General features: G+C 41.6%; 2 protein-coding genes across 3 annotated transcripts; both read right to left on the reverse strand.

Moving 5' to 3' along the window:
• Positions 1–3,988: 3,988 nt before the first annotated feature.
• tmem88bl (transmembrane protein 88b-like) lies at positions 3,989–7,628 on the reverse strand. The gene is made up of 3 exons (XM_026247620.1): positions 7,540–7,628; positions 5,919–6,198; positions 3,989–4,766 (listed from the first exon to the last, which is right to left on the reverse strand). The coding sequence occupies exons 2-3, from the start codon at positions 6,195–6,197 to the stop codon at positions 4,539–4,541; spliced, it is 507 nt and encodes a 168-aa protein (XP_026103405.1). The 5' UTR covers position 6,198; positions 7,540–7,628; the 3' UTR covers positions 3,989–4,538.
• Positions 7,629–10,069: 2,441 nt separating this feature from the next.
• Positions 10,070–17,869, reverse strand: nbl1 (NBL1, DAN family BMP antagonist). 2 transcript variants are annotated; one of them, XM_026247619.1, is made up of 4 exons: positions 17,584–17,869; positions 16,883–17,072; positions 16,607–16,718; positions 10,070–10,605 (listed from the first exon to the last, which is right to left on the reverse strand). In XM_026247619.1, the coding sequence occupies exons 2-4, from the start codon at positions 17,053–17,055 to the stop codon at positions 10,366–10,368; spliced, it is 525 nt and encodes a 174-aa protein (XP_026103404.1). In that variant the 5' UTR covers positions 17,056–17,072; positions 17,584–17,869; the 3' UTR covers positions 10,070–10,365. The 2 variants fall into 2 exon arrangements, with proteins under 2 accessions (XP_026103404.1, XP_026103403.1); XM_026247618.1 differs by having other exon boundaries at positions 17,648–17,868.
• Between the last annotated feature and the right edge of the window lie 1,087 nt (positions 17,870–18,956).

Raw genomic sequence — 18,956 nt, forward strand, 5'->3', positions numbered from 1 at the left:
TGCTAACCAAACCTCACAGAGAGAAACCTGCCCAGTGGCGGTAGAAACACAAGAAGACTTGTTTTTAAGTAGTTTCAGTGTTTACCGAGAGGTCAATTGAAAGTATAGACGTGAAGTTGGACACTATCTGCTTCCTGTAGAGATTTTTGCATGCTATTTGCATTCTTAATCTCAGATTTAGTGAATAAAATGCAGTATTTGTCAAATATAGATGTTTTAGAGACGTTTTCATGAAGCAACAGAAACACTTCACGTACTGCAGCACCTGCACAAAAATGAACTTGACACGCATTTAAAAACAAATTAAATGATGCAGAGTTCAAAAATATATGCTATTTAACGTCCCCATGAAATAAAAATTGTTTTTTCGTGTAAGCATCAATATGTTAGTCTTAAGGTTATCAATAAGGCAGTGTGCTTCAAAAGCGACAAATTTGCATTTAGAAGATATAAGCATTTAAAGCTTGCAGCCTGTATTATTGATGCCCGAGACGGAGAGGATCCTATGCACCAGTCGGCATATATTCAAAACTTTTACAACTACACAGCCCCAGCATGATTAGGACCACTATTTCGTTTTACTGAGAGTTTTGTATTGAATCTAGGTGTAATCTATTAGACTGTGGCTGTCAAATGTGGCTTTACCGAGCTCAACGGCTCTGGCCCAAGTAAAGATGTAAACAAAATGTTATTGGCTATTTTAAAAAGGGGGTGGGGCTGCTCAATATATCCCGCCCTCTCTTCCTGTTTCAGTTGAAATTACGTCACCACATAAAATAATGCAATGTGTTTCAAGGCACATCAGGAGACTTTTAATATTTAACTAAGAGATTCTGTAAAAATGTATCTACATCTGATATGGTGCGCAGCCATTTTGCCTTCATTAAATTACTTTAATAATTTCTATATTATTATGAATAGGTGAAAGTATTTGTTAGTAACATTTTAATAACTCTTAGTATACTCTATAATTTAGTATAAAAATTCTAATTTAAACTCTTTATTAGTATTTCAATAGTTAAATCATTAAAAAAAAACAATTCTAAAAACAGGTTTAAAATCAATAACAAAAAATTCCTTAAAGTAGTATCTTTATTTCTAATAATTTAATAATGTATTGCAAACATTATTGTTAAAAATTTTACAGTTTTAATTTTAGTAATTTTTTATAATAATAATTGTTTACAGCAATACGTTATTGTAAACATTATTGTTAAATTGATTTATTCATAATTTTTAATAATGAAATCATTATAACTAAATAACTAAAATATCTTTTTAAAACTTATTTTAAAATAATTCATAATGAACATCTATCTATCATTAGCAGCTGATCCAGTCAACAGGGTTGTATGATAAAGCCCGATAACGACAGAGAAAGAGAAAGAGAGATTTGTAAACTGGAGTGTGTTTTTGTGGTGGCTCTCTGGAGATCTCCGAAAGCTCTGATTAAGACACACACAGGCTCAAATTGAGCCATCGATGCTTTTCCACAGCTGGACCCAAACACCCACTGTGGCCCACTTCACAGGCCAAAATCAAGCCTCCCAAACCTTCAGTGAGCCTGATGGCAAAGAGTGAGGGATGAATTTACGCACACTTTTAATGGGATGAAATGAATCTTCGGCTGATGGTTGAGGCACGAAGAGAGAAAGAGAATGAGCAGATCCTCGGGCGAGAGAAGACTGTCAATCTGTTCTGACGTAGAAAGACCTTTACTGAGACGAGAAAATGGCAGAGTGGAAATACTAGACCAGAAGCGAGGGGAGAAAAATGACATTTTCATTATTCCTTTCTTCTGCACAGAGAGAGAAAAAAAATGCAGGGAATCAGACAGAAACAGCCGAGATCATTCAGGTTCAGGAACATCTAGCTGTGTGTCGATTAGTGGTGACAAAAGCAGCAGAACCCATTGATTTTCAGTGAGAGATGGAGATGTGAGTGATGGGACAGAGTTTAACTTCATGCAAACCAGCAGCGGCTCGTCACTAATCAGAGACTCTGTTCGGTGTGATGAACACAGGGCTGATCTGTGACTGATTTCACTGTGGGAACAACCACACACACCCTACACCCTGACGAACGAGCCGGGCGTTAATCACGCGCCAGAGGAACACATTAAAGTGCTGAACACCCGACTCTAATCGGGATTCAGGCCGCCGTCGAGCTGTAGTTTTCCAGCTGAAGAGAGTCGAGTGATGATAAGAGCTCGCGGCGGGGTGATGATAAGAGTTAGAGCGGTGCATTATGGGAGAAGAGCGGCGGCGTGGAGGGTCATTAGGGCATCTGCGCTCGTGGTGGGCGGACGGGAAGATCCACTCATACTCACACTCTTTTTGGCTCTTTCTCAGATTCTTGAGAAGCTAATTAACATGACACACACACACACACACACACACACACACACACACACACACGCTGTTCTTATATCAGAAACACACTGACACTCGTGAACAGCAGCACTAGACTATATATCATATGCATTTGTTTACTTCTGCAATATGTTGATTTTATTCAATAGTTTAAGAATCAAGAAGTCCACATTGTGTTTAAGACATAATATTGTCTGTTTTTGATCAGTTTCTCTAGTCTCAATAGAACTGATGTGTGTGTCTGATCGACACACAGCGCTGATTCGTTACTGGATCAATCCAAGGTTTTGAAGCAATCGAGTAAGTCATTGATTCACTCGTAAAGACTCTTCTGAAGGAATCAATTGAGTGAATGATTCAATGACTCACTCATTAAGACAGTGACTCCCTGCCACATACTGACACTTTTACTTTCATATTTAAAATCAGCTACTTTTTTTGAAATGTCACATTTAATACAATAATGACTTTAACTGAGATTTTCAGGTGTATTTAAGCTGCAGTAGGTAACTTTTGTAAATATATATTTTTTACATATTTATTAAACCTGTCATTATGTCCTGACAGTAGAATATGAGACAGATAATCCTCCTCTGGCTCCTCCCAGTGTCCTATTGCCATTTGCAGAAACTCCATCGCTCCCGGTAAAAAACAACCAATCAGAGCTGCGGTCCGTAACTTTGTTTGTGTTCAAAATGTAGAAAAATGTATATAATAAGTGAGTACACCATGAATCCATTTTCCAAACCGTGTTTTTGGCTTGTCCTGAATCACTAGGGTGCACCTATAATAAGTGTTTATATCCTGACTATTTTAGATTGCTTCGGGGGTACCGCGGCGGAGTAACCCAGTACCTTTGTGATTCTTCATAGACATAAACAGAGAGAAGTAGTTCCGGCTACGATGTTCTTCCGCAAGACGTAAGCAGTTCTGTTTATTAACCGCTAGAGCGTCAAAAGTGCCCTACCGCAGCTTTAAGGCAAAACAAAGAGAACAAGAGATGTCTCTGTGTTTGGCTCTGAAACGTGTCACGTTATGGCAGTATAACTGAGCTGAGAGCTGGTTCGTGTTGAGGCCAGTACACAAGGTGTTTGTGTCTCTGTTCAGAGAGGATCAAGTCAAGTGGGCGACCCATGATAAAGATCCGATCACACACAGCAGCTCCTCGTCCTCAGTGAATGAGAGACGGTAATGAGAGTCACGGGGGGCAGATGAGAAACAGCACAGCAACACATTCAGTCTGAAGAAATCCCCCACACGCACATTAACTGAGGAACCCGGCATTAAGAGTTTCACATATGCAAATCACACGCTCAAAAGTGACCCGTGTGAGAGTTCATCTGTAAATCACACACAGTCTGACCTCAGACATCAGCTCAACTTGAGTTATACTGATCATTATGATAAGAGCTACACAGAATGAGTAAACCTAAAGTTTCTGGATGATTTAAGAGTCCTTCTCTGGTGTTCTGTACACGAGGATTATTTCTGAGCCTCATGAATTTATAATTAAGAGATATTTTTACAGTGCTGGCTTATGGGACACGTCTGATCTAAATACGTGCTTCAGATTTCACCAAGACTTTCCAAAATAAGTCCAACCACAGATCTGATATCAGTCGGTTTATTCACATTTCAGCACATTTGACTCATACAGCTGACCAAACATGAGCGATCAAACACATCTCTAAACTACTACACTTATTCATAAACCAGTGAAACGGCAGAAGTCTGTTCCACCTTGGTTTTCTTCTGAACAAATGATATTCTTCATTGTGATGATGTACATGTGTGTGATTGCTTCGCACAGAGCATCGTCGTATATTGCACACAATCAGACGAATCTAGCATGTGTGGAAATAAAGTAGTCATATAATGTAATATGGTAACACAATTTAAATATACAGTACACTTACATCAATTTCTCAATCATGTGAACAGATTGAAGTGACTGAAACAGGATTCTCTTAGAAATGTTTCCAGAGTTAGTTTGGTCATTCAGGGATATATTATAAACACTGTGTTACACATGTGATTGTGTTTCTATAGAGTTACGATAACGCCATCGCTGTCCTGTGACATCACTCACCCTTTGACCTTTACACTATAAATGTTGCTAGAGGTCACCTCTGACGCTGACCTGAGAATAATGGGTGTGTCTGTCAGTCAAACCCAGGCGTGGATGTCCCGCTTCCAGCCCAAGCCCCGCCCTTGGTAACGAGCCGCTGTGATTGGCTGAAAATATAAGAGAAGGTGGAGCCGCCTGAGAATAGCGCAGAACGTCGCCGCAGCAACCACCACGAGCGGAGACATCATGACAAAGCCCAGGATGATGAGGGCAGAGCAACTGTTGTCGTCAAGGTAACGGCAAAGAGCAGCCTGAGAAGCCACAACCTGTAGAAACAGAACCTGAACATCACAATATTGTGTGTCTGTGGGCACATCTGTGTATTTGTGGGTGTATACATGCATTAGTGGGTGTATGCATGTGTTTGCGGGTGAATCCATGTGTTTGTGGAGGTATGCGTGTTTTGTGGGTGTATGCATGCATAAGTGGGTGTATGCATGTGTTTGCGGGTGAATCCATGTGTTTGTGGAGGTATGCGTGTTTTGTGGGTGTATGCATGCACTAGTGGGTGTATGAATGTGTTTGCGGGTGAATCCATGTGTTTGTGGAGGTATGCGTGTTTTGTGGGTGTATGCATGCATAAGTGGGTGTATGCATGTGTTTGCGGGTGAATCCATGTGTTTGTGGAGGTATGCGTGTTTTGTGGGTGTATGCATGCACTAGTGGGTGTATGAATGTGTTTGCGGGTGAATCCATGTGTTTGTGGAGGTATGCGTGTTTTGTGGGTGTATGCATGCATAAGTGGGTGTATGCATGTGTTTGCGGGTGAATCCATGTGTTTGTGGAGGTATGCGTGTTTTGTGGGTGTATGCATGCATAAGTGGGTGTATGCATGTGTTTGCGGGTGAATCCATGTGTTTGTGGAGGTATGCGTGTTTTGTGGGTGTATGCATGCATAAGTGGGTGTATGAATGTGTTTGCGGGTGAATCCATGTGTTTGTGGAGGTATGCGTGTTTTGTGGGTGTATGCATGCATTAGTGGGTGTATGCATGTGTTTGCGGGTGAATCCATGTGTTTGTGGAGGTATGCGTGTTTTGTGGGTGTATGCATGCATTAGTGGGTGTATGCATGTGTTTGCGGGTGAATCCATGTGTTTGTGGAGGTATGCGTGTTTTGTGGGTGTATGCATGCATTAGTGGGTGTATCAATCCATGTGTTTGTGGAGGTATGTGTGTTTTGTGGGTGTATGCATGCATTAGTGGGTGTATCAATCCATGTGTTTGTGGAGGTATGCGTGTTTTGTGGGTGTATGCATGCATTAGTGGGTGTATGAATGTGTTTGCCGGTGAATCCATGTGTTTGTGGAGGTATGCATGTTTTGTGGGTGTATGCATGCATTAGTGGGTGTATCAATCCATGTGTTTGTGGAGGTATGTGTGTTTTGTGACCGTATGGGTGTGTTTATGGGCATATCTACCCGTGAATGGCACAGGAAGCCGGCGTACAGCAGCAGGGCGGTGGGCAGCAGGATGAGGCTGAAGATCAGGAGCATCAGCAGCACACACCCCAGCAGCAGCAGGACGTTCCACAGCAGCAGCAGCAGCGTCCACAGCACACACCCACAGTGACCCCGCCGGGCCCCCCAGACCCCACCATCACACTGAGCCGGAGGAGGAGGCAGCATCCGGATCCCATCATCCACATCAAAGTCTTCATCACCTCCACCATCATCTAAAAGCACTGTCATTCCACACATCCTAAACAAACACATTCTACATTTAATATAGCATATAATATGATATATTTCATATTTTATATATATATCCAGTACCTATATAACAAACAAAAATCAATTTTAATTTACACTTACAGTATATCAGTTTTCAAGTATGATTTCTGACTGTTCACACTGTAGACTTTTGAAAGTGATGAAATGTGATTTTTTTTTGTTTGTTTTTTTTGTCTGGTGTTCATGATGTTACATAAACGTCATGGCCTTGATAATGGATCAGCGATCTGACTGTTCATAAATACACATTTTAATCACATATTAATGTGGCTTAGATTGAAGATTTTGATTTGATTTGATGAGATTTCTTTGCAGATGGTAAACAACTAAATATATATGAGTCAGATACATCAATAAATATGACAATAAAGCTGTTAAATGCCTGCAGAGGAAAGATGAATATCAGATATAAAATAAAAACCCTTTCATAAAACACATTCAAACAAAAGAGGAAGAGAGACAGATGGAGAGGGAATAGCCTGAGGTGCTTTTAGGTTTATGGAAATGAAGATGATTATAGTGAACTGAATGTTCTGTTTCATCTTCCTGACACACAAACACAATACAACATAACACAAATACATAATTCATATATCTTTTCCGAGTCTAACTTCAGGGCATTACCTCACTAAACAATATAAAAGTCAATATGAGATCAGAACAAAATCTGTCTTTACAATTAACCTAGGTTTTATTGTAGTAATTGTGTAATCTTGTTTTTTGGTGTATTGATTACCATTTTTATTATCAATTACTACAAATACCATGGTTAAACTATGGTTAGTAAAGCAAAACCATGGTTACTTGTGATTACCATGGGTTAACTAACCAAGTTTTTTTTTTTTTTTTTTTTTTTTTTTGTGGTTGGTTAATTTTTGATTAAGGACAATTCACTGATTTCACTACTGTAAACACTTGCAGCTTTTTGGTACTATAACCTGTCGGTGTTTTCTATAATCGTGAAACGTGTCGAGATTCATTGATTGATGGGTCGATTATCTTCACACTGTAATCAGAGCAGAACTGAATAAACGCGAGTGAACAGTCCGTGTCAGTTTTCAACCGTTACTGAACCAGTCTGCATTTTCGCGCGCTTCACTTAAGTTAAACGGCTTTTTGGCGCGTTCCGAGTTAACGGCATTTCTGGGGCTCGCGAACTACTGAGACGCAGCCTTGGTCTGTTTAGATCTTAACACCCTCTGGGTCCGTGTGGTCGGAATGAAACAGGAATCAGTGTTAATAATCTATATTTCAATCGACAAAAACAAACACTTTTCAGGATTACAGGAAGAAGTTTTCAGTGTCTTACCTGCTGCAGCTGCGATGATTTTATTCCGTTATCCAGAAGATCCAAACATCACACTGAGAGAGAGAGGGAGAGAGAGACTGAGAGAGAGAGAAGGAGAGAGAGAAGGGCTGAGGTCTATATGAGGACATCGATCGAACTAAAAGCACTGAAAAGGTTCACATTTTCTTTCTTTTAAAGTTAAATGCAACACCCCTTATATTTACTATGGATACTAGTTTAAAATCATAATAAATTAATGTTATTTCATCAAACTCTGTGAGAAGCTTAAGCTAATTTTCTCTCAGTTTGTTGAATTTAACATTTTCCTGACAGAGGTGTCTAATATCAATATTAAGCTCTACCATAGAGTATTAGGTGGTACTGTTTGGTAAACTGTGGTAAATTCTGACAATCATGCTGGTTTACAGGTCTGTTCATCATTCTAATCATTTGATTATTTAATTAAGGCTTTAGTTTAACTCAAAGGAAACAAAATAAACTGGAAGACAAAACCAGATGAAGACTCTCTGCGCCTTCACAAGAGCGTAATTATCAGAAATTCAGGATTTTCTGAGTCGTGACTTTCTAAGTTGGCTGTGTGGCATCTAATTGCTAATGGTGGAAGCTAATTAGAGCTGATCACAAGTCACCAAGTACAGTTTAGTTATATGGTTGAAGAAGCTTGCCTGGAAATGTACCTCATTAGATGTTTTTTCTAAGCTAGCCTAGCTAACAGACTATAGGCTAATAAGCAAAAAGTGGAAAATGTGTCAATGTTTTTTCAAAATATTTTTCATCAAGAATTCTTGTGTAATAAAATATATTACAACATTTTGCTGTAAACAGAGAACCGAAGCATAATTTTGGCTTTCGGCACAATCTCTTTCACTGACTTGATTAATCACAGATGAGTTGATAATGAAATTGATGAGCTCCATCCCTTCCCAGAGGCCTGTGCTAGAGAGATAAGAGACACATCCGCTCAGCTCATCAGGGATGGACAGATAAAGCATGATGGCTAATTAAATCATTCAATTGAAACAGATCTATTGAGTAATGTTAAAAAGAAAAGCAGGGCAGACAGAAAAAGACAAAACTAGGTGAGTAGTAATATTCAAAAAACACTCAGAAACATAGAGGAAACACACATGCTCACAGCGCCACCTGCTGGTCAACCTTTGTGGTCATGACACCATTCAGCAGTCTGACTTGTGTTTTAAACAATACTATAATATAATGTATAAAAATTCACAAATGCTTGTGTGAAGACATCAAAATGAACACAACAGAAGTCAAAGGAAACTCTTCATAATTAAATGTGTGTTTCTCCTGTAGCTTCCTTCTATATGTGGATCTGAAAGTGTCCCATTTCTCTTCTGGACCCAAATAGACTGAATGGGTGTCACGTGACCTGCGGAACAAGACTTTCAGGACACACACACACACACGCACACACACACACACACACACACACACAGGTCTCCAGCGATAATCATAGACTGTCCCCGATGGTTACCATGGCAAACACATTCATGGACCACTTGACGTCCATATAGCCTTTTCATCTGAAAATCACTGTACTGATGAAAGACAGACAGATGCTGCTCTAGTTCACAGAACACACGGCGAAGATGACCCGCAACAATTACTAAGAAATATACATCTGTTATTCCTCACAAAAGCACTTATCTCGCCACTTATCTCGTCTTGCTCATTAATGGATGGCTTCCCACAAAGCTGCTGTGAAATCACATGTATAGTAAAGGGTTTATAAATAATACAGAAGCAGCTCCATTTCTAAAGTCAACATAGACAGCACACTGCTAAGGAAGCATCATAGTTAAAGGAACACTCCACTTTTTCTGAAAATAGCCTCATTTTCCAACAGGTTAGTTTTACTCCATTCAGCCGATCTCAGAGTCTGGCGGTAGCATTTTTAGCTTAGCTTAGCATAGATAATGAATTCTGATTAGACCGTTAGCATTTCGCTCAATCTCGCTGTAACTACAGAAGAGACTAGCTTTAGATAGGAGAAATATAGAATCTCTTTGGTCATTTTTGAGCGAGATGCTAACAGTCTACTCAGATTCATGATCATTCTATGCTAGTCTATGCTAAACTAAGCTAAATGGATTGGAAAATGGTAAAACTCAACTGTTTAACTCAAGGGGAGTTGGAAAATTAGCCTATTTTCAGAAAAAAAGTGGATTGTTCCTTTGAAACTTACATGATTTAGAACACTCTAGCTGGGGAATACGTTTTTGTAATCCTATTTAAGCATAAATAAGCCTATTCATAAAAAATTTGGAAAAAATATAGTAAATATAGTCATTTTTAATTAAGAGATTGTATTGTATTTGCATATATTTGCATTTTATTTTATAAGCAGTCTTGTGAATTATAATGTGCATTAGCTGAAATGAGGAAGGATGCAGAAAGTTGCTGCTTACATTTTGTTCAGGAGCGTCTAAAATGTTCCCTACATAGACAGCCTATGATGTTTAGAGACAGATATGCAACTGAATAGATTAAAAAAACAAATAATCAGACATAAAGGTGATTTCACATTTTATTGTGATTAAACAATATTATATATGTGACACACAGTCTGACTGTACGTGTTCCAGTAGGCTACATTACAGATATAGGCCTATAGATCTGGACGTGAGTGAATGCATCAGTAATATATAGTTGAGTTTGTGAGTGTGTGCGCATTTATTCACAGAGCTGACTGAAGCTTCAGTGACCGTGATAAAGTGTTGATTAGTGTTGTGATCTCTATGTGAAAAAGTGCTTTAGACAGACAGAGAGAGAGACAGTGTAAGAAAGTGTAAGTATGCGCGCGCATCACCCCGCCTCAGGCGTGTGTATGTCAGAATGCGCGTGGGCGTGCATGTGAGCGTGCTGCGTGTGTGTAGCGTCTGGCAGCGACGGCGTCTCCAGCGCTCCCTCTGAAGGGTACAGCTGCAGCAGCGCCCCCTCCTGGCTGCTCTCTTTACTGCACGACTGGCAGCTGCAGTGAAGGATGCGCTCCACTAGCTTATCCACACGCGGGGCTTCATCGCTGCCGGCACAGTCCAGAGTCACCTGTAAACACACACGGTTTGATTTGACTTCAATACTGTTCACTAACATGCTTGCGACAATCTATTCAATGCCAAAAGAAGCAATTGGCAGCAATATAGAAACCAGAGGAAATTCATTTCGGTGAAAATTGTAGATCTGAGATTTTCCATATGAGCTTCAGCGATGCATTATGCAACTCTAGCTGTGTTACCATTACCCTTTAAATTGTGCAAATTGAAATTGCCAAATGAAAATACGGCCAATGCTAACATGTAAATTTTGCAAAAATATTTTTACTCTCACATGAAGTGGTTTTTCAGTCAATTCGAAAAAGGAATATTTTACGCTGCATTGTCAGAAGCGGCTCTGTCAAGTGTGGTGGCTGCTATATGCATAAACCTACCAACTTCGGTTATCACAAGAGAAAAAAAATGCATAACATTGGTTCATGCAAATGCTGCCATTTCGCAATAGTTTTTAATCAACATTTATAAAATATCACAATAGTTTTTTGCAAATCTGTCATGGAAACCCAGCTACTGTTCACTAACATGCTGCGACGCAGTAATGCAACAATCTTTTCCACATTAAAGGCAACAATTTTCGGCAACAGAGCAACCAGATGACATTCATGTTGGTGAAAGCTGGAGGTTTGAGGGAAACGTGAGCTTCGATGCAGCGATGCATTATGCAACCAGAGGTCACACATGGGCTGTAATGCCTCTTGAAAACTTGCTGCAAATACTGTGACAAAATGCTTGTGATGTTCCTCATTTGTAAGTCACTTTGGATAAAAGCATCTGCCAAATGAATATATGTAAATTAAATGCAAATGCGGAGAAAAACATGTCTATTTAACAAAGTTAAGAGTCCTTTTATGTTAATGTGCTGCTTGCAGAAAATACACTTTCAAGACTAATGTTTTTAACTGAATAATGCTTTATGGCAAAACATTGCCTGTTGGTAAAACTCAATATAAACCAACAACACACCTTTAAAAATCACAAACTCTCATGGAAAAAATGACATTCGGTGGCTGTGAAAGTACCCTGTACTCTTTTAAGGAGGAAATCTCAGTGGTCTTAAATTAAAGCCAAACATGTTCTGATTGGCTGTGGTTTTGTTTTTCTTGAAATTATGCTGGAAACCCGCATGGCGTCTGGTTAGGACACTGTGTAACGTTAGTCTACAGTTAGCGAGTGTCGGTAATGCGGGTCAGATCAGGTTGCTGTCACATTACTGCAGGTCTTTGTCAACACAAGCCCGAGTCTGTTTTATTTACCAAACGTGAACTGCTTTCTATTAAAGCCAGATTGTATAAAAGAACATAATAAGTAGCAGAGAGTGGCCCCTTTGAGTCAGCGGATAACGCTAGGAGAGGTCTCGCAAACAGAACATGATGTTTCTGAGTAAATATAGCAAAACCTTTTCAAGTCGAACTGAACCTCAACATTCTTTGTGCGTCACAAGGTTTAATTAGCATCAATACAACGATTGCCAGAGCTCAACGGGTGAGAAAGAGGGCAAACAAAGTGATTATTTTCATATGTTGATATCTCGCACACACTTCCCACGTGTTCCTCTGGCAAAATCGCCGGTGGTCAAACATTCCCGTCTTCTGCCAGGCAAAGCAAAATAAACTCCAACACTAGAGGGCAGCTGAGCAGCCAGAACTAAAGCCCACCACAAAATACTGTAAATACACAAAATCAACACACACTCACGCATGACAGTGAAAACACGGCGTGTTCTCTGCACAAGACAGATGAGTGTGTTTGTTGTCTTTCAACATGCCTCATAAAGAGTCACTCAAGCTTCACTGCGAGTCCATCAATCATTGTGCTGGAAGTTAAATAGGTATTGCGGTTTCCTTCCAGCTCTTGGTTGTTACAGCACACCACACGACAAGACACGCGGCATGCGGCTGGACACATTTATCACTCCGGCTGAAAGAGTAGCTGCACGGGTTCTCAAATGTTTTGAGAATGCACTATAATGCCAGGGAAGTCACACTCAAATCACTTGAATCACAGTATTACTGCAGTTTGACTAGTGCATATGTCAATTTGCATGCTGTATCTATCTATTGCAGCACAAATACTACAATTTGGACTCAGTACTTATGGAGTACCCATTACTGCAGCACAAATATGATGGGAATATTTATCACGTTTGCAATTTTCAAATTGCAGTTTTCAAAACTACAACTAAAGTGACAATTACGATGAAGTATTTGACCGGTTTTTACTATTGCAACACAAATATGGTAATTCAGTCAAAATATTTGTGGTTTACCATTTTCACAATGGCTACAAAAGTGTCAATTTGGATTATTTTTGTTCTTTTTTTGCATCACTATTGCTGCAAAAATGATATAATTTACTTGCAATATTTCTGCAGTTTACCATTTTCACAATTGCAACCAAAAAGACAAAATGGATGCAGTAGTTCTTCAGTTTTCACTACTGCAGCAGTAGTGTTAACATTTACTCAATATTTCCACAGTTTGCCATTTGCACAATTCGAGCAAAAGTGACTATTTAGATGCAGTACTTATGCAATTTTCACTATTGTAGCACAAATATGATAATTTTGATGCAGTCTTGTTTGAATTTTCTGTAATTTTCACAATAATCACCAATCCACTTTGAGCGTAAACTAAATGAGCCAATCCACATTGGCATGCGATTATTGCATCCAACTGCTGCTGATCACAGCGTGAGCATAAGTAGGCAGCAGGTGCAGCACATATTCAGCTTTTCACTTCAGAGCTGAGTGATCACATCGTTCTGCTCCTGACTACTCTACTGAGAGAAGAAGATTGAGCGAGTTCAGCGTGCTCTTTGAGAGCTCTTTGTGTTGCCTAGTACGGCACTTCAGTGGTTGTGGTTTCCCATGTTAAGTGGGTTGCATCATCAGGCTGCACTACCCGTTTGTGAATGAGTCATGGTCTCATTGAAGGAAGATGTTCATCTCGGAGTCGCGGGCCAAGTTCCTTTTCCTCAAAGGGGCGGAGCTCCATTTCCTTTGCCTCAATGTAGTTTTCGTCACGCCGGCAGTCATGCGGAGGGTTCCTTCAGGCAGTAGCACGGGCGGTCTGAGGGTAACGGTGATGGCAAACCCTCCAGGGAACCAACCCTCGGGGGCCCAACAATCCTCTTGCACTCCGCAACCAGTTGCCAATGGAACGTGCTGGGCCCTCTACAAGAAGCGTACCAGCAGTATCCTCTGGCGCTCCTCCCAACGACCGGATGTGAATCACTGCATTGAAGGGTGAGACGGAGCATTCTTGTGAGGAAAATTTGGCTGCACTGCTGTCCTCCGGGACTGTAGCAATGCTTGATTGATCTGGAAATAATGGCTATGCTTCCTTAAGCACTGAGGGACCTGCATGAGGGTGGTCGGGTTCCGGAAGTTTTAAAAAAGCTCTTAACCGCAGCTGATCTCGCTCTCCAAGCAACAAAGGTCACTGTGAATTCACTGGGTCATGTGATGGCCACACCTGTGGTCCAGGAGCATCACCACTGGTTGTGTCTGGTTCTCTGAGTTCCAGACTGGCCTTTTTTCGGTGACGCAGTTGAGAACATTGGCCATAGGCATTCCCCCCTTCGGCCTGGTGGGCAGCAGCTGTCTCCACCCGCCCCCCTGTGTCTGTGCCGCATCCGTAGCAGCCTCAAGCAAGCGGCGCCGTGGTACTGGGCATAGACAGGTGACCAAGAAAGAGAAGGATTGCTCCCCTACCTTCCCGGGAGGAGGGCCGGATGGGAATCTGGTTTCCAAAAATCTCAACAGGAGAGCGGTTTTCTCTGTCTCTGGGTCCCAAGAGTGCATGGAGAGTCAGCAAAACGATGAAGCAAATCAGCAGCAGGTGGTTCAAGAGTGTCGTCAAAGGCCCTACTCATGCACCCTCTTCAAACTGTGGAAGCAGGTAAGTGTTGCACTGCACACTCAGACCCCTCTTCAGGTCCCTATGTTCTTCCTCACTGCCCCACCACGGGTACTTTGATGGTCCTGCTGGTCCAGCTTGTGTGGTGTCTTGGTACTTGGCTCCCCTTTACCATCTTGCTGGACAATTGGACTCAGCTATGCGTTTCAGTTCACGTAACCCCACCCCAAAGTTCAGCGGCATCCGATAATTCTCCTGTCTTGCATGTGGAAAGGATGCAATAGAGCTGGTACCTCCAACTGATATGGAGCTGGGGTTTTACAGGCTCTACTTCATTATTCCCAAGAAAGGCAATGGGTTACAAAAGATCTTGGACCTGCGTGTCTTGAACCAGGCCCTTCACCGGTTACCATTCAAGATGTTTACACACGAATGCATCTTCGGGTGCATCTGTCCCTGAGATCGGTTGCATACTTTCATGGGTCAATCCTTCCGCAGCACAGACCATTGCTGCGTTTTGTGTCTGAAAGACAAGCCTATCAGTACGAGCTCCTGAGAAAAGGGCATTCACATTTACAACAACCTCGATGACTGACTTGTACTAGCTCAATCTCAGAATCAGTTGTGTGCACACAAGGACTTGATGCTTCCGCACCTCAGCCGGTTTGGCCTTCTGGTCAACTGGGAAAGGAGCAAACTCTCCTTGAAGAGGAATCTCTTTTCTCAGTACGTAGTTGTACTCTGTCAAACAGACAGCATGCTTCATGCAAGAATGTGCTCAGTTGGTGTTGAACTGCTTGAATACATTCAAGAGCAGGATGTGGTCCCACTGAAATAGTTTCAGAGGCTTCTTGGTCATATGGTATCTGCAGCGGCAGTCACGTCACTGTGGCAGCTTCATATGAGACCTCTTCAGCACTGGCTCCATGGTTGAGTCCCGAGGAGGCTGTGGCAATAGGTCACTCGCCAGGTCTGAGTTATACTGTCCTGCCACCAAACCTCCACCCCTTAGTCAGTCCAGGCAGGAACGCCCCTAGAACAGGTCTCCAGGCGTGCTGGGGTTCACACGGATGCTTCTACCACTGGCCTGGTCCTGCTCATGGCACCTTACTGGACCACTCGGACTTGGTTCCTGGAACTGATGCTCCTCATGACAACCCCTCTTTGGCAGATTCCTCTGAGGAAGGATCTACTGATGGGGCATAAACATCATGTCTGGTCCCTGGATGGGATGCAGAGGTTCTAGGTGACCTATCCCAAGAGTTAGTTAACACAACGGGGCTTCTACAACATTCCTGTCCTGAGTGGTACAGGTACATTTTCCCATTGTTATCCAGTACTACTGAGTGGTTAGTGTCATAGCAGCAGTAGCTGGTGTTCTTGTGGAAAGCCCTGGCATGTGCCTAAAAATAGTGGCGCAGGAGGCTTCCTCAGGACACTGGAAGGGAAGGGGCAGTACCTATGTCCCTTTGTTAGGGATCCCACTTCGTCGGTCATCAAACGTGACATTGAGAGTGACTGACTGAAAGGGAACATCTCGGTTACCTATTGTAACCCTTGTTCCCTGAAGGAGGGAATGAAGATGTCATGTCCCATTGCCACAGCTTCTGTACCTCTGCTGAGCGGCCGGGTCACCGGTTTGACTCTTCAGCGAATACCTGAATATGCATTGCACCTGCTACCTACTTATACTCACGCTTTGATCAGCAGCAGCTGGATGCAATAATCGCATGCCAATGTACATTGGCTCGTTTAGTTTACACTCAAAGTGCAGTAGTCTCTCTAAGCGAGATCCCAGTTCGTCGGTCATCCGACGTGACGTCTCCATTCCCTCCCTCAGGGAACGAGGGTTACAATACGTAACCGAGACGATTTCACAACTGCATCAAAAGTGACCATTTGGATGCAGTTTTCACTACTACAACACAAATATTATGATGTATTTATAATATTTCTAGAGTTTTCACTACTGCAGCTAAAGCATGGCAGTTTGAACACAATATATCTGACACTTTCACTGCTGCAGTATACTGTATGCAGTCCAAAGGAACATGTCGTATTGGTGTGAACATTTTAGAGTCCAGCTCATAAAAGTGTTTGTAGTTCACTCAGTGAGATTAATGGTGACACACTCACCACCTCCCACTGTGTCTGCGCTGGCATGCAGGAGTCACAATGGACCAGAGACTCGGTGGATTGTGGGAAGGTGTTGGGCACACTGTAGCTGAAACACTGACCCAGACAGGCCCTGAAAAACACAACACAACACTGTTAGGACCATCTACAACATATGATAATAGATGCGCAGCTCAAGTATGGCAATATTTAATAGCTGAATGTTTATTTTGGTCAAACGAACACAGATAAACATTCAAGAATTCCCCAATCTGGACAACAGTGTGTGTGTGTGACCTGTTTTGGATGGATCGTGGCGTGCAGCCCGTGTGTCCGACGATCTGCGTGATGTTTTTGGCTTCACACCAGGCACTCTTGTCAGGGAAGAGTGCGAGGCGGTTGATGTGAGCGTGAGGAGCCGCGCCGCAGAACTCAAGCAGCAAACACGCCAACAGAACGCGCAGCCACATCGCCAAACCTGAAAAGACTGCAAATCATTGGAAATCAGAGTTAAGAAGAATGCATCTGCTGTTTTTCTAAACCACATATTTCTTGTTTTATTAGAGCAGTTCCCTCTGCTGAATGTTCTGGCCGGTTTCGCACCGATGGAGAGTAATCAACTCTTCACATGGCCAGAAACTGGCTCACAATCACAGAACGAGGCACAAGAACAATGTAGTTCACTCGGTCCAGAACACCAGAGAGAGAGAGAGACAGGCAGAGAGAGAGACAGACAGAGTCTGATACCACCTGACTCTAATAAAGCATGCGTCTTAAAAGCCTCCTCTGTTTTATGCCAAAGCGAACAGACGCAGTTTAAACAGCATGTCCACAAGAAACCAAAAGACCAAAAAAAAACACTACCAACAGATCTAATGTTACATTTCAAAGAGAAACAGAAAGAGAGAGAGACAGACACAAATAGTCTCTTTTGGTTTTGTGACATTAAAACTACTTCTTAACTTAAACTTCAAGAACAAGAAATGCTGATTACCAACCAATTAAACAGAGTCAAACAAACACTTCAGCAGAGTTCAATGAGGAGATCGGAGTCAGACTCACGGTTTCTCGAGCGTCTCTGTGTCTGGTGTCCCGCTGACGGATCTCATATGGTGATTAACGGACAAATCGCCCTGTTATGACCTGCTGGAGTTAAACAATTACATCACCAACACACACACACAGTCAAAAGAAATGCAATGAGTCGCTCCGTGTCTCTAACACACAGCCAGCGGAGCCGTTCACTGCGTCTGCCCAGCGCCGAGTGTGTGTGTGTGTGTGTTTTGGGGGCGGGTCAGACATGAGGTGTGTGTGTGTGTGTGTGTGTGTGTGTAGGCGGGCAGATGATGATGCTGGTGGATTTGGCAGGTCAGAATCTCCTGCAATCTGATCTGAATCTTCACCAGCATCCAGAACAAACTCAAACTCTCAGTATGTGATCCCTGTCTCGTGGTCTTACAGTGATCTGAGCGTCCGCTAGGACAGAAACCACCATGTTTCTACCGTCTGATACCATCACGGCACTTGATAAAGGAGGCCAACACTGAGTTTCAAATGGAATTATAACTTAAGACATGTTTTTCACACTTTCTATCTTCAGTGGAACACAAAAGGAGATGTTTATCCAAATGGTCATGCTGCACTTTTCCACTCAAAGTTGCTGAACTGCTAAAAATGACAAAAAAGGAGTGCTTTATACAATAAATAATCATTTCGTATCAGCTTTTCACAGTAAAAAGGCAGTGTCTAAGATTTAATAATTTTAGTTCTAACTGGAACTTCACAATAATGTAGCATTGTTAAATTAAATTACTCAGTGACTTCATTTGATAGTTTCATGTTTAGTTCAATTTGATCAATTTTACTGAATATGAATAGTTTTTAAAGCATCAGAAAGCTCTTCAGATCGTAACAGTCTTCTGAAGAATGGTCCACTAGATTCTTAAAAGAATGCATTTTTGCGTTTACAAATGCAACATCCAAGCCAGTGTAATAATAATAAAAACATGCAAGGTTTAGAGATGTTTCTAAACCATTCGTTTTTCATTCTGAGCCTATGGTGTTGCCTGAGAACATTGGGTTATAAAGTTGTTTTTGGTTTATTCTGCATGGTTTTATTTCTGATATTATTTTAATTGTTTATAAACAGTACAGCACTTTGTACAACACTTGTTGTTTCCAAATGTGCTTTATAAATAAACATGAACTTAAAAACAAGCACATCTTAATTGTGATTAATTTGTGAGGAACGGAGAGCAAATCATCATCACATTACTTCAGAACAACTGAAATGTAACACACGAGTGGTTTTACCTTTCACTTTCACTCTATGTGCAAGAGCAGCATGAACATGTGGCTAAATATCTTCCGC

This window comes from Carassius auratus, unplaced genomic scaffold (assembly GCF_003368295.1).
Source record: "Carassius auratus strain Wakin unplaced genomic scaffold, ASM336829v1 scaf_tig00015623, whole genome shotgun sequence".
Classification (NCBI taxonomy): Eukaryota; Metazoa; Chordata; class Actinopteri; order Cypriniformes; family Cyprinidae; genus Carassius; species Carassius auratus.